The 13,716-nt window shown below is 42.6% G+C and overlaps 1 protein-coding gene across 4 annotated transcripts in view; it reads left to right on the forward strand.

Annotated features, from left to right (window-relative positions):
* The window catches only part of GMPR (guanosine monophosphate reductase), a 48,041-nt gene that overhangs the window by 14,427 nt on the left and 19,898 nt on the right, over nt 1–13,716 (forward strand). For all 4 annotated transcript variants that reach the window (XM_041413212.1, XM_041413215.1, XM_041413213.1 and 1 more), the window contains exons 5-7: nt 363–444; nt 2,761–2,867; nt 8,460–8,502. In XM_041413212.1, the coding sequence (XP_041269146.1) occupies nt 363–444; nt 2,761–2,867; nt 8,460–8,502 (232 nt within the window). The remainder of the gene's footprint in view (nt 1–362; nt 445–2,760; nt 2,868–8,459; nt 8,503–13,716) is intronic.

Raw genomic sequence — 13,716 nt, forward strand, 5'->3', positions numbered from 1 at the left:
GAGGTGGAGGAGTTCACTGTATGTAAGAGAGAAGAATAGTCCCTGTGGTTAGGGATGATGTGATTGAGAACCTCTGGGTGAGGATTAGCGGGGATGGATGATAAAGCAGATCTCCTAATGGAATGCTAAGGATCAGGGTTTACTGGACTACTTGTTAAATTCATTTGACTCGAGAATTTACCTGTACAACTGTTTTAGTTTTGGTGGCATGTCCAAGGAACAGTATGGTAAACTATATTCTTCCATACTCTGCATAGTTCAACTTCTAAAAGCTCTGGATCAAACTTTACATTATCATTTTTAGTCTTTAGTAAAGTAGTCTTGAAATCTCCTGTACATGTGATACTGTTCTTTCTTTCTAGGCAGGCAATGTGGTGACAGGAGAGATGGTAGAAGAACTTATTATTTCTGGAGCAGATATTATTAAAGTGGGTATTGGACCAGGTAAGTCAAGGGTGGCTTTTGGTACCATTGGTGGAGGACAGAGGAGTTGTCCAGATGGAACAAGTATATAATGCTGTTTCCTTGCCTGTTAGGATGCCAAGACCCACTCAGGTCAATAAAGTACCAGTGAACTTGCACACAGTGTTTAAGAAATACGCACACTGGGTGCCAGTGTCTTGTAATGAACAGTGTTGAGTATTGCACCTTCAGTCAGTGAAGATAGTTGTTACTGGAAGCACTGGGCTGCCTGGGTTCCTGACATTATCACTGGTAACATGTGTTGTGTTTGGGAACACTTTTCTAGCCTGTTGAAAAGAGGATGAGTCATCCTAGCTAAAGCTCAAAGGATACTGTGTCCAGGTGTCCACCTCTGCCAAGGAAAGATGGGTTTCTGAGTAGCTTTATGATTTGTGTTCTGTGAAGCTGAGGTTATCCCTGTCAATGTCTTCAAAGATGAAATGGTGTAAATTGTGAAATACGGATAACTTTGCCTCTACCTGTTACTATTGCCTGGGAGCTAAAATTTACACTAATGTACTTACATGCTATCTATCACTAACATTTCCATGGATAAACAAGAGAACCCTGACCTTCTTACAGTGTTTTCCCTGTCTTCCCTTCTCTAATGTTGTCTGGCATACACTGTCATAATCTTTTTTTTTCCCCCCTTCCTTGTGCCTTCCTTCACATGTTCCTTCTTTTGCTATTTTCTTCTTAGACTGCAGCTGGAGTCACCATATGTGACTAGATTTGCTAGATTTTAAAGTGGCTAACACAAATGCCACTGACAGTATAGCTGTGATCAGCCAGTGCAGTGCAAGCAGGTTGTTTACTCTGCAGTGCCAGATAGTTACGGTCCATGAATGGATAACTGGAGCAGAGAAAAGGATGTAATAAACATTGCAGTTGTGCCCAGGAAGATATCAAACAATAAATACTGCAAAATACATAAGAATCAACAACAGCGATTTCATGGTATAATTGTCATGGGCAAATTCAGATTTAAAAGAAGAATAATTATAGTTTGTAGCCTCAAACATGGAAATACAGGTAAATGCTGTATAGTCCTCCCTGGAGATCTTACCGAACAGATGTGTACAAGATGACCATGCAAATCCACAAGTAACAAATGTTTCTCCCTCAGGTCTTGAGGCTCTTTCCCAGATAATGATCCATCTTGTGAAAAATGGCAGTGATTTATTATAAAGCATTACATACACTATGCAGTACAAGCCCTGTGGAAATAACATTAAAACTAACTTACTATTTTGCAAGAATTCTTCTTGGTGTTTTCACTTTGTCAGTTCTTTGAAGGATCTTTGGTAACTTTTGCTTTACTGGTAGCTCGAGTATACCTGGATATCAGCTGAGCGAAGGGATTCAGATTTCACTGCATTTTGGTTTAGAATCTGTTTTGAAATTCTCTTATTATGCAGACCTTTTAGGTCTGTATCCTAAATTATAGGACCCAGACTGGCAAAAAATAGTCCTCATTTTGACTCTTAATTTGAGAACAAAATAGAGAAGGTATTCCAATAGGTCTATAGCCATGTTGCTATATTGAACTCTAAGTAAATTGTTTTTTTATATATGTATAATATGTTATATATAGATAGATAGATAAAGATATACACATACTTTTATTTTTATCTATACGTACATGCATGCACAATGTATGGGTATAAATAATATCATTCAATGAGTAGATATAGTTCCTATATTTCCCTTGTTGTTGTACTGTACAGCTTTCTGATTACTTATCACACTTTTTAAATGGCTATGTGCTGATTTTTTATATTCCCCAAAATTGCCATCAGCCAGATATTCCTGCCTTCAGTATTAAACAAAAGATGGGAAAATTGTTACCAAAAAATCACAAATTTTATCAGAGAATTACTTCTTTAAACATGCAGAAAAGAGATAGAAATATTTATTAGAATAAATAATCAGGTAATGCTTACTGCTGAGTCTCACAGGTTATGATTCTGGTCCTTTTGTCCCTTCACTTCAGGCACCTCAGTCAGATTTGCTTTCTTGTGATGCAGTAATTCCCCAACTGAGAAGCATTACTGATGAGAACTAAACTGGGACTAGCCCTGGAGAAGAAAGGGGGGACATTAGTCTCCTCAGCCACAGCTCCCATGAAGTGGTATGGGAGCATTTCAGAACTCAAGTTCCTGTGTGCTCCTTTTATCTGTGAGAAGCCAGCTTTGGCAATAGAGACTTCTTGGGAGAAAAATAATGCTGAAAGAAACACTTTTTTTTTTGTGTCATTTCTGTCATCCTGATGTTTATTCCTCTCGTTCTCTTGTCTAGGTTCTGTGTGTACCACTCGGATTAAGACAGGGGTGGGCTATCCACAGCTAAGTGCTGTTATTGAGTGTGCAGACTCAGCACATGGCTTGAAAGGACATATCATCTCTGTAAGTAACTATCATCCACTCTCAGATTCCCACTGTATAAATCGTTGTGGAACAGGAGAATCACAGTCTAGTACCCTGCATGTTAAAGCCTGTCCTTCTGTCATCCCCAGTTGACTCCTGTATTAGTTCCTAGAACAGTCAGTGGAGATCCACATGTAAAGAAATCAGCTCCCTAACATTAAAAAATGTGGGCACCTCACTCCTGTTTATGCCTTTTGAAATCTGCTTCTTCCTTAGTGGAATAGGCTGTTATGTAAACAGAATAGGAAGCTTGCTAGTTTTTTCATTATTGAAGCAAACAGTAATTCCTATGAAAGACTTCTGAAAAAAGAGTGGAATGTAAGCATGACTTTCTTCAGAGTGTGACTGGGGGACAGGCAGGCAGTAGAAGGGAGTACAAGGTAAAATGATGTGAGCCCATCTGTCCTCTGGTCAGATTGATTCTGAGAGCATCCTCACAAAGCTCTCTGCTCAGGGTCAGGAGTGTTTGACGTGGTTCTTTTGAGCACAGCTGGCACGTGAGCCACTTACATTCTCACTAAACTCTGGGGAAATAACAAGCCTGTGGAGGAAAAAGAGCATCTCTCTGTATTGCCTGCTAATGACAGTTTCCACTCTTGTCAGCAAGACCAGATTCACCTCACAGAGAGAAAGTAAATTGGTAAGCATGGCCCCAGACTGAGCTGGAGTGCAGTCTGCAGCACCCTGTGTGTTTGGGCACACACAGGCAGTCGGTGTGTCCTGGCCGTGTCAGGCTGGCACAGCCTCTGCAGGCTGCCTGTGAGGCAGCTGCTCATGGGGAGGCCGCAGGGGCTCACCTGTGTGCTGTGCTCACAGCCAGCAGCCTCTCTCTGCTACTCCAGGAGATACCACACATGGGATTTTAGTTCTACTGCCAAGTGAAATCACTGGAAGGCCCTGGTTTCTTCTACCCTCTTGGGACTAGTATCCATGGGAGGAAGGAGTGTTGTGTTGCGTTGTTGAGGAGGGACGTGAGAGGAAAACAAACTGATTTGGGATGGGTAAAGGGTTTTACTGGATCTCATGGAGTATAATGGAGCAGGAACGTGTTACAGTCAGATCTCTCTTACTCTTTATGTTAATGAATATGCAGTCCCTCCTCTCTATGGCTCCTCTATATGAATTTTGCAGAAAAAAAGAGGAGCAGTCTGTAACTTTTGTGACTTGGGCAGTATTGCAAATGTTTCTGTCTATAACAAACAGTAGAACATGTGCAATAGAGCTTGAACGCCTCACTCATTACTGTGAAGGCTGGATAAGTACAGGTGTCATCATGGCAGTGGTGCTCAAAGATCCATCCCAGTTTTGCAATAACAATTTTCTGCTAGCAGCCCTCAGAAGAATGCTGTTATCCTGATTTTACAAGAAAACAGGGAATGTGTATTCAGACTGTTGAAAAATTAGATGCTTCTGTACTGTATCTCCTTTCCTGCTTTGGGAATGGATCAGTTCTTGACTTGCTCAGGTTTCAGTGATCCCACATCTATCAGCCCACTGTGGGGGAATATAGGAGGGCAATTTGATACTTGTCTGCTACCAACATCTGGGCCAAGAGAAATACCTTCAGCTGCAGTTGGGGTCTCTCACATCACTTCAGCTCAACTCTGTCACCTAATCTAAGAAGAATAAAGCAAGGGTAAGGACAGTATGCCTGATTTCTGGAGCATTCAGATGGGTATTGGTGTATTTATTAGGGAAAGAAAAGGTTGGACTGCATGGTTGTTGCCAGAGCTCTGGCAAGAATATCATGGAAGAGAGGTATCCTCATGACAGAAAAACACCATATGGCAGCAATTCTAAGTATAGAATTGGGTCTGGTGGCAACAAGTATACATGGCATCCCTCAAAATGTCTTTCTGCTGTCTTTCTGCGGATAGAAGAAGGGGCACACCCTACCTGAGCCAAAAAAAAAATCCCTACAGGCAGAGTATCACCACAGCTATCTATGTCAATTCCCCAGGAGAAAATGTGTCCAGCAGTTTTTGTTATGTTGATATGAAAGTAGCAGAAAGGATGTGAAAAAAGATTCAAAGCCTACCAGCTAGCTTCATGTATATTGTAGCTAATGGTGTGATATGGGTTACTCCCTTGGGGTACTTTCTTGTATCCACTTCTGTTTTGTCCAGTACCTTCATCAAATTAACTCCTCATTCTTGTTATGTTGGTACAATTTCCATATGAAGGAAAGAAGTCGCACTCTCAGAATGAGGAAGTGATGGTGCCGAGCACAGTGTAGGCACTACAGAGAACACAGCATGACTGAACCCTGATCGTCAGGAGCTCTGCTAGAATGGGAGCACAAACTGGGATTTTCAGGTCCTATTACTGAAGTTATCTTGTATGATTTTTGGAACTGATTCGTTGACAGGGAAGGTGACAATTTTCAGGCAAACATTATAGTCCAAGAGAACACCTGGTGTCTGTCTAGTCATTTACGCAGAGAAGTAGGAGATAAAATTGCACCAGTTACTTTCCTCATGCTAAATTATCTGTAAGACTAAAAGCTCACCTCAGAAATGAATCTTTCATGACTCACTGAAAGCAGAGAGGAAACCCTCTATGAGATACAGGCATGGTTTCTGTCCCGTGCTGTTTGTCTGGGAGCCAGTAGTCTCAGTTTTCATTCTTGCTAATCCCTTGTCCTTGAAAAAGTGCTGCAGTGAGTTACAGTGGAGTGGACCTGCTGGAGATGTTTCTTCTAGGTCAGAGAACTCCTCTGCTGGACAGAGGCAGTCACATATTCTAGTAAGCCAGCAATGTGGGGAATGGAAAGCAGCCCTGCATGTGTCCTCTCTCATGTGGCTGTCATTTGACAGAGATCCCTGTTTCCCCTTCTCCTTGCCTGGGTGATAGGTCACCAGCATTCAGTGAAAAGAATGACTAAGGGCTTCTTCATCCAGCTACTGCCGTACTGTCCCTTTTTCCACACAAGACACTTTCCACACAGAAACATACCTGGTATATAGTTCAGAATAAAGCACCATATGTATTGTTTTTACTGCTGTACGTGCCACATACTTTATATATCTCCTGCATAATAAATAGCTATCTATTTGCTGATAGCAGCAAATAGATAGCTACAGTGCTTTGTAGAAAGTACTGGTTATGCAGTTTATTATAAAGGTTGCTTGAAACATAAATCATAGTTATAAACTCATTATAAATTGCATATAATACTAAATGTTCAACCAGTGTATACTGGTTTTCCATGCTGTATTTCTTTTCTTACTTGGTCTAAATTTTCTTGCTTGGACCAAATTTTGCAAAATGGCTTATCTATCTGGAGAACAAGACTGGGGACAAAAACATTACTTCAGTCACATTAAAGTAATTCTGTTGGGAAAGCTGCTTTCCCCTGTCCTCCTTCCTAGCTCCCACGTGACTCAGAATCTGTGCTGTCTACAGGTTCTGTGACCACCAACCCTTTCCAGTAGTCTGACTTGGTGTTATGCCAGTTCTCCTGAATTCAGAGGCAGATTTTTACAGATAAGTTTCCCCAGGGTTCTGAGGTAGAAGCTGAGCCTGCAGCAAACTCTGTAACTGAAGCCTAGCCATCTACAAGTCATTTTCAGCCTAGACCCAGGGCCCTGTTGGGACAAGCTGAATTTCAAGGGTAAGCTTCCAAGGCAATGCAGCAGCAGAACAGTCTTACTTTGTAAACAGAGTGCCAGTTTTTTCACGTGGAATGAAGTGCTTCACTGCTTCTGGCTATATTATATAGCATCTTCTGACATAACTGCTTAGTATGTTCCCTTTTTGTTTCCTTTTCTGTGAATCACTAAATTTACCTGCTTATCTGAAGAATAATTGAAGAATCTTAACTGACGACATCTACAGATAAAGAAGGACTGTGAATCATCATTGTCAGTTCCTTTTATCTTAAATGGTAACCCATGAGCTTTTAAGTCTCTTAAGCTGCTCAGCATTTTGTAATTTGGTAACATTCAAAGAGGTATTTTTTTAAGCCGGTGATTAATGGTTATACAGTATGGCCCCCCCACATCCTCATGGTACCTCTGAAAGCATAAAACCTTCATCGCTGCCACTACTGGGTTTATTATAAAAGTCAGATACTTAGCCACCCAAAAACAACTGACTGCAACCCACCTACCAGAGAGCATTCTGAAAGCCAATGTCTCTCAGATAGTAAAAGTCGTAAAACTGTTCTTTGAAGTTTATTAGACTCTTCTTTCTACTGTGGCTCTTCCTTCCCTGACACATGCGCATGCACTCACACCCTCCTCCAGGCTATGACAGACTTGTTAAAAAGAAAGAATTGCACAAGCAGAGCCATTAAAAGGAGAGAGAGATTCAGCTGTCAGCCCAGCACTCATTCCTGGAGCTGACAGCAAGAGTGTCTAAACTCAACAAAAGGCATATAATGTGCTAGAGGTTATCAGCAAATGGAATGAAAGCCTTTAAAGTTCTACCAGGCACTGTTTGCAGTGGGGTGCCCTTTGAAAAGCCACTCACTTTTGGATCCACCTGCTCAGTTTGTGTCTGAATCCTTTTCTGGGCACGCAGAGTTTCTAACCCACAGCCCCGCTGGCAGCTGCCCATCAAAGGCAGCTCTAATAGGGCTGATGGAGGGGGTGTCTGGCTGTGCTTGGCCGCAGGTCATGCATAGCCACGCATTTCTGCCAACAGGGAGGTGAAACAGCATGAGGTATCCAGCCAGTCTGGGGGTAGCTTCAAAAGCAGGAAAGATGTTGGCAGTCTGCAATGGATCCAGATCATCAAAGGAATGGGGAGCTCTCCTGGTACAATGACTGTGTAGACTAAAGGATCTTTCATCTGGTGCTCAGATCTTTACAAATTCTAAAGAACCATAGCACATGATGAGCTCTGCTGTGTGCCATTCCTTTTTTACAGCTCTTTCACTCATACACAACCTCCCTCCCCTCAGCTGAACCCCCTTCATCAGCTGCTGCATTGCACTGAAACTGAAATGTGTAGGTCTAAAATGCTAAAGGTCCAGAGTGCTGTTGCTTCCTTACCAAGACCATAGCAAACAGTAAGGAGTAGGATGAGAGGCTCATTTTCACTTACCAAAAATTGTATTAACTGTGTTTGTTAGAGATTATCAGATGAAAATCCTACATAACTGATGCTATAGTCGCTCTTCCCTCCCACTGTGACCTTTTTGTAAACTGCTGAGAAATTGTTTTTAAATGTCTTTGGTGGTTTAAGGTAGAGGTTTGTGGTACCTCTGCATCACACAGCCTTACATTAAAATGGCAGGGGATGATTCAGATCATCAGAGGAGGTTTTGTTTTCTGATTTGTGGGATTTGGAAACTTGCAGTCAAGAATTTGCATTGCTGCTGTAACCAGTGGTATTATCAGTAGACTGTACAGTAGAGTAGGTGAGCCTCAAGGAAGTAAGCAGTAAAAAGGATTATTTGGATTCTGTGAAAACATAGCGAAGATGATACATCCCAAGTGCACAACCAGCTGTCTTGACATGCTGTTCCTGAGCAGGGGCCACAGTGCTGCAGGTCACAGAGCTCCAGTGCTCACTGGGTCGCTGAGTGACCTCGCTGCCGCTCACTGTCGTCTTTTCTTTGTGCAGGACGGAGGATGCAACTGCCCAGGAGATGTCGCCAAAGCGTTTGGTAAGAACAGTGTGTTGTGACACCCCCACGTGTCTCCAGCGCCCCTGGCAGCAGGGATGCAGGAACCGCTGTGACCCTGAATGTGTAATCAATTAGCAGGAAGTTAAGTTAGTCCCTGCAGCTGACTCCAGTGAAATTAATGCACCAGGCATGAATTTACTCTTTGGAACAGACAGTCCAAATTCTGCAGTGCAAAACATAGAGTGGTCAAAGTGATATTTAGAAATTATCTGCCAGGTGTGTATGAAATACACCTGCTGGGAGAGTAATATGAAGAAAACTGATAAGGGTTTCTTCTGAGTAGGGTTCAGAGATGCCTGGAACCTTGCCAGATCTGGCTGATTTGAACCTTGAGTGGAAGAAGATCTGGTGGAATGCATGTTGGACAGAAGAGCAAAACAAAAAGGCAGGCCAGATCCCTGGAGATGTTCTTGGGATCAACTGTCCACTTGAAGAGAAAAGATTTTATTTATACTGTATCCCCTAGAGCTAGGCAGATGTCTGAAGCATCTAAGTTAATTATTAACAGATTTTGCTTTCATGTAAGTAAGTTCAGTGAATTGCACCAGCTCTGGGTGATAGAATAGAGGAGTTAATCTGTGAGTATGGTCTATTGGGCATGAGAGTTATGTTGGTATGGGGGGGTCAAACTCATGATTGCCACTTAGCCATAACATTGTTACAGCAGCATATGGGACGCAGTCACTAAATGCATCCTGAGATGACAAGGCATTTAAAGGTACTCCCCCACCTCCCAAAATGCCAGACTCTTTGGAGGTGTCAAGTAGGGTAATGACTGGAATACAGTGGGACAGCACAGTCTCTCACTGGAATTTCAGGGTGGTATGAAAACAAGACATAGTGCATTATGATACAGAATGTCTGCTTTGCAGGAAGCTTTGCAAGTATGGAAAGCAGAGGCAGGCCTAAACTCAGATTACAGACTTGCCAAGAAAAAATCTAGGCCTGGAACTCAACTCCTGGAAAGGTTGAAACCAAAATTTCTCTTTAAGTTTGCAAACAGCTCCAGTTTTGAGAAAGGTCAGATCACAAGGAAGACTTAGAGAATTCTAAGAACAGCTGTGGAGTGATTGCTACCAGCAAGGAATGTACTTGCTCATATTATTTCATATAACCCTTGTGTTACCCAGTGGTGATGTGATGCAGATACTTCCAGTTGGGTGATTCCAACATAGCTGAACAGCAGCATCCACCCTTTTAGACAAGATTGTGTTTAAAAAATGCCCAACCTCTCCTCAGCCCTCACTCTGACATGGTGCCTGCAGTGAGGTGTTTATTCTGCCTTTTACTCTGGCTTCACAGCTCACCAAGTTCTTACTGGTGGTGTGGTCCTTGGGAGCTTGTGAACTGAAACTGTGACTTCACTGTATTCCCAGCTGTCTGCACAGAAACCTGGCCTGTGAAAAAGGTCTTTTTTCAACACGAGCATTTCCAGAAGTTAGAACAACAGGAAGCAACTTCACAGTGTTGCAAATGTTTTTCTTTGTAGTGTTTATTACAAGTCTGAAAGATCCCTGTAGTCTCTTTGGGCTAACTGAACCTGAACCTGCTTGAAACCTCTGAAGAGACACCTTCTGGCTTTACTGTTCATCAAGAGGTGCTGGGATTCACAGTGGTACGTGTCTGAAGACTGCCACAGGATTATTCCTTGGACAGAGGAACATCAGAAAGCTGACATTTTCCAGGCAGTAGTTGTACTTTTGATTGTAGCCCAGACAGATCACTGTGACTGTGTGTCTCAACTACAGAGCTAGAAATGATGGAGATGACCCTGAGGCAATAAACTTACTGTGTCTGGTTATGTACACTTGAGTTAGACACTGTGAACATGACAAGATGGACCCAGATGTGCCTTTGTCAAAGGTATGTGGCAAAATAAGCTTTGAGGTAACTTTATTACTATCAGTGTTTATTGAATGCTACTGAAGTGACTGGCTATCTGAGCCTCATAGAGCATAGCCACCATGCCCAACAAGTCAAAGCCTTGATACTGAATTGTCTGGCAGAGACCTCTGTTCTTGAGTTACATGAATATATTGGATAGCAAAGACCAGGTGATAAAACACCCAGACCTACAATTTCATCTAGGAATGAAGGCCTGGACAAAGCATGGACAAGAGACAAGAAGAGGACTTTGGCTGAAGTAATTGTGCTCTTTCTGGTGGATCACTCTAAAATCTTCATGGGATGGGATGATTCCCTATAAAGCAGTGACAAAGCATCTATTGGAATTACGCCAAATGTGAAGACAAGCACTGGCAAAGGTGTGATTGGAGGAGCCAAGTTCATGGAAGCAGAAGGCATAGATTGGATTGAGAGAATTGTGAAGAACCAAGAAATACACGTTGAGAAGCTTTAAGGTGCACCTGTGACTTGGTGTCAGGACTCAGAGGCAGATCGGGCATTTTCACAGAGGGGAAACAAAGTAGAAGCCTATTTTAAAATGCAAGGAACAGGGAAGCACTGAAGATGAGGAGCAGAAATGCTGGGAGAAGCATACTTTGGGAGAGACTGCTGGAGTTCTGGAGCTGCTGGATGGGAACCTGGTATGCATTAACTGAAGATGTCACTGCCGTCTGGGTATTAGAGATGATAATGAAAAAGATGTAGGTTGATAGGCAAGAAGAGCTGTTTTGATGCAGGAATGAGAGAAAGCATGAAAGAAATTTATGCTGGGCTCTCAGATGGTTCTTACAACTGAACCCTTGGAAAGGCTGATAACATGAACACATTTCTCAGAATGCTCCAGGGAGGCACTACTGTCTCCTTTTTTAATGCTGAGAAGTCAAAGCACAGAAATACTAAGTTCAATTGCCTGAGGTCACATACATTTTTCTGACACAGCCAAGAAAGAATGTGTGTTTTGAATCCTATGCCAGCATCTTTAACACATTACTGCTGTTTCTTACAGCAGTGGTTAGAAGAGATGCAGGAGCAGGGAAGGAAAAGGAAGGAAAATCATATGGAAAAGTCAACTGGGGACATATGCTAGTTCCAAATTATACTAGATCACACTGGTTCTTTCTCCTGTTTTCAACAGCTGTGTGTGTACCTACTGCTGCAAAGGCTTTCTGGCTCAGCTGGAGCACAGGTGAATGTTAATTCCAGGGTAAGCTCTGGTCCAGGCAAACTTAGGCTGCATCTGCTTGGAGGGCTGCCCAGCTCACAAATCCAGGCTGACTCCAGCTGAATTTGTGCAGAGCCAATCTGGTTATCAGTGACTTGTATAATCAGGCATACAAAAGACATCTGAGGGACTCTATCCAGATCCAGCAGAACCGTGTGAGTGTTGCAAGCTCGGGCTGGCGTCAGCACTGCTATTCTGTAATAGCTTGAAAGAGGAGGCACGGTGAAATGTGAATGAGCAAAATCAACCCAGATACAGCATAGGCCTCGAGGGGAAAGTCAGTGCACGAAAGTGGCATTGTGTAAAACCAGGACAAATCTGGCCAGCTCTGACTGAGCTACTGGGATGCTTGTGTGCAGCATACCCCATCACATCCTGTGTTATCTAGGGGGTTGTTGCCAGGTGTTTCCAGTTCCCTACAACCTAAAATAATGGCATGCTGTCAATCTGTACTTGAAAACAAAAGAGTGCAAATGAATGTTGCAAACACCATCAGTGCTTCTGGTGGTTATACAAGAAAAACATGCTTAAGTTAAAGACCATGCTAAAAACTACAACCTCCTGGTTGGATATTAAATGATGGAAGCATAATGGATCAGACTCAAACTTTCAGATATGTTTGCAACACTGAAGCACAGTGGAAGGTTCTGGAGAACATTGGAGAAGTATATTTAATATGGGTTTATAATTTCTGGAGCAGCAGGGCAGCAAGCATGTGTCGTTTCAATGTTTAGACATGCTGCATCTGCTGTAACATAGCTCCTCTCTTCTGGAATAGCTTGATGAATTATGTTGTAGTTTGCAAAAGTTACTCAAGTTGGATGAATTTCAGTCCTGTAATTGAAGCATATTTTCTTCCCTCCCAAAATTATGCAGCCAAAAGGAAAATAATAAATAGATACAGAAGTGCACAGGAACTAAAATTCTGTGACTTTGAAGTGTAGTTTTCATGTGCCTTTTGCATTATTAATTTGAAGGCTGTAAGACTCACAACCAAAAATGGCATAGAATTGGGGATCAGGAAATCCTATTGATATGGCAGAATCCAGAATGTCTTTTGGCAGTCTTTTGACTTGTTTAAACACCCTCTTTGCAGCCTTGACCTCAAATCTGTCCCTCCTTCCTCATGTTTTCTTCCACCCATGAAGACGACATAAACTAGATTTCCCAGGATGCTTGTTTTTTGCAAAGATGGAGCAAGGCTGTGCTAGGTAGCAACAGGAATTTGCCACCAGTAATTAAAAGATGAGTATTCCCTTTGTTTTTGTCAGGTTAATAGTAGTAGCAGACATGAGTCAAACCAAGACTTTAAAAGTCAGCCCTGTGAAACAAGAAAGCTCAGGAGGAATCTGCCAGGTAGCTGACATGATAGGACACCTGAATGGGTGCCTGGCTATAAATACTGCTTGTGATGTGCTTTGCACAAGTTTCATTTTTAGTATCCCTTTACCATGGACACAGTGTTCCTTTCAAGCAGCCACCAGGCAAAGGGAGGTGAGGTCAGCAGAGCCGCTGGGTGCTCTGCCCCCAGGCACTGCTGCCAGCTCTGCTCTTTGGCAAAGGGATGGATGGAGGAACTGGCACGCTTCACTCTTGTCATGTGTTCTAAGATCAAAATATTCCCAACTTCAGGTTTGGTAGAAGCTGAGCAGATATGATAGAGATTTCACTTACTTTTCAGGTTTCAAGGTCTAGTGCTATTGTTTGGATAGTGACAGAGATCAGAGCAAATCATAATGCCAGACTTACCTAGTCTGGGATCTCCGTGGAGTTTGGATTTGTTCTTAGGAGGATGGGTGTAGTTCACGCTCATCTGTGAAGTGTGGTTTATAGCTCAGTTCTTCTGCCAGTTCTGGGAAGAAGCTGAGCAGAGGGAGGCCTGTTCTGGCACATACACATTGAAGAAGCAGAGAGTATGAACAGGAAGATGCTTTGTTTCAGGGTTGGGTCACCACAGGCTCATAAAAGACTAAAAGCCAAATTTTTCCAAGGAAGACTAAATATGCCAAAATATCACAGGAGGAGCTGCTGGTGGAATAGTTCCAGCCCAGCTGGAAATACTGGAG

This window comes from Onychostruthus taczanowskii, unplaced genomic scaffold (assembly GCF_017590055.1).
Source record: "Onychostruthus taczanowskii isolate IOZ18803 unplaced genomic scaffold, ASM1759005v1 scaffold40, whole genome shotgun sequence".
NCBI lineage: Eukaryota > Metazoa > Chordata > Aves > Passeriformes > Passeridae > Onychostruthus > Onychostruthus taczanowskii.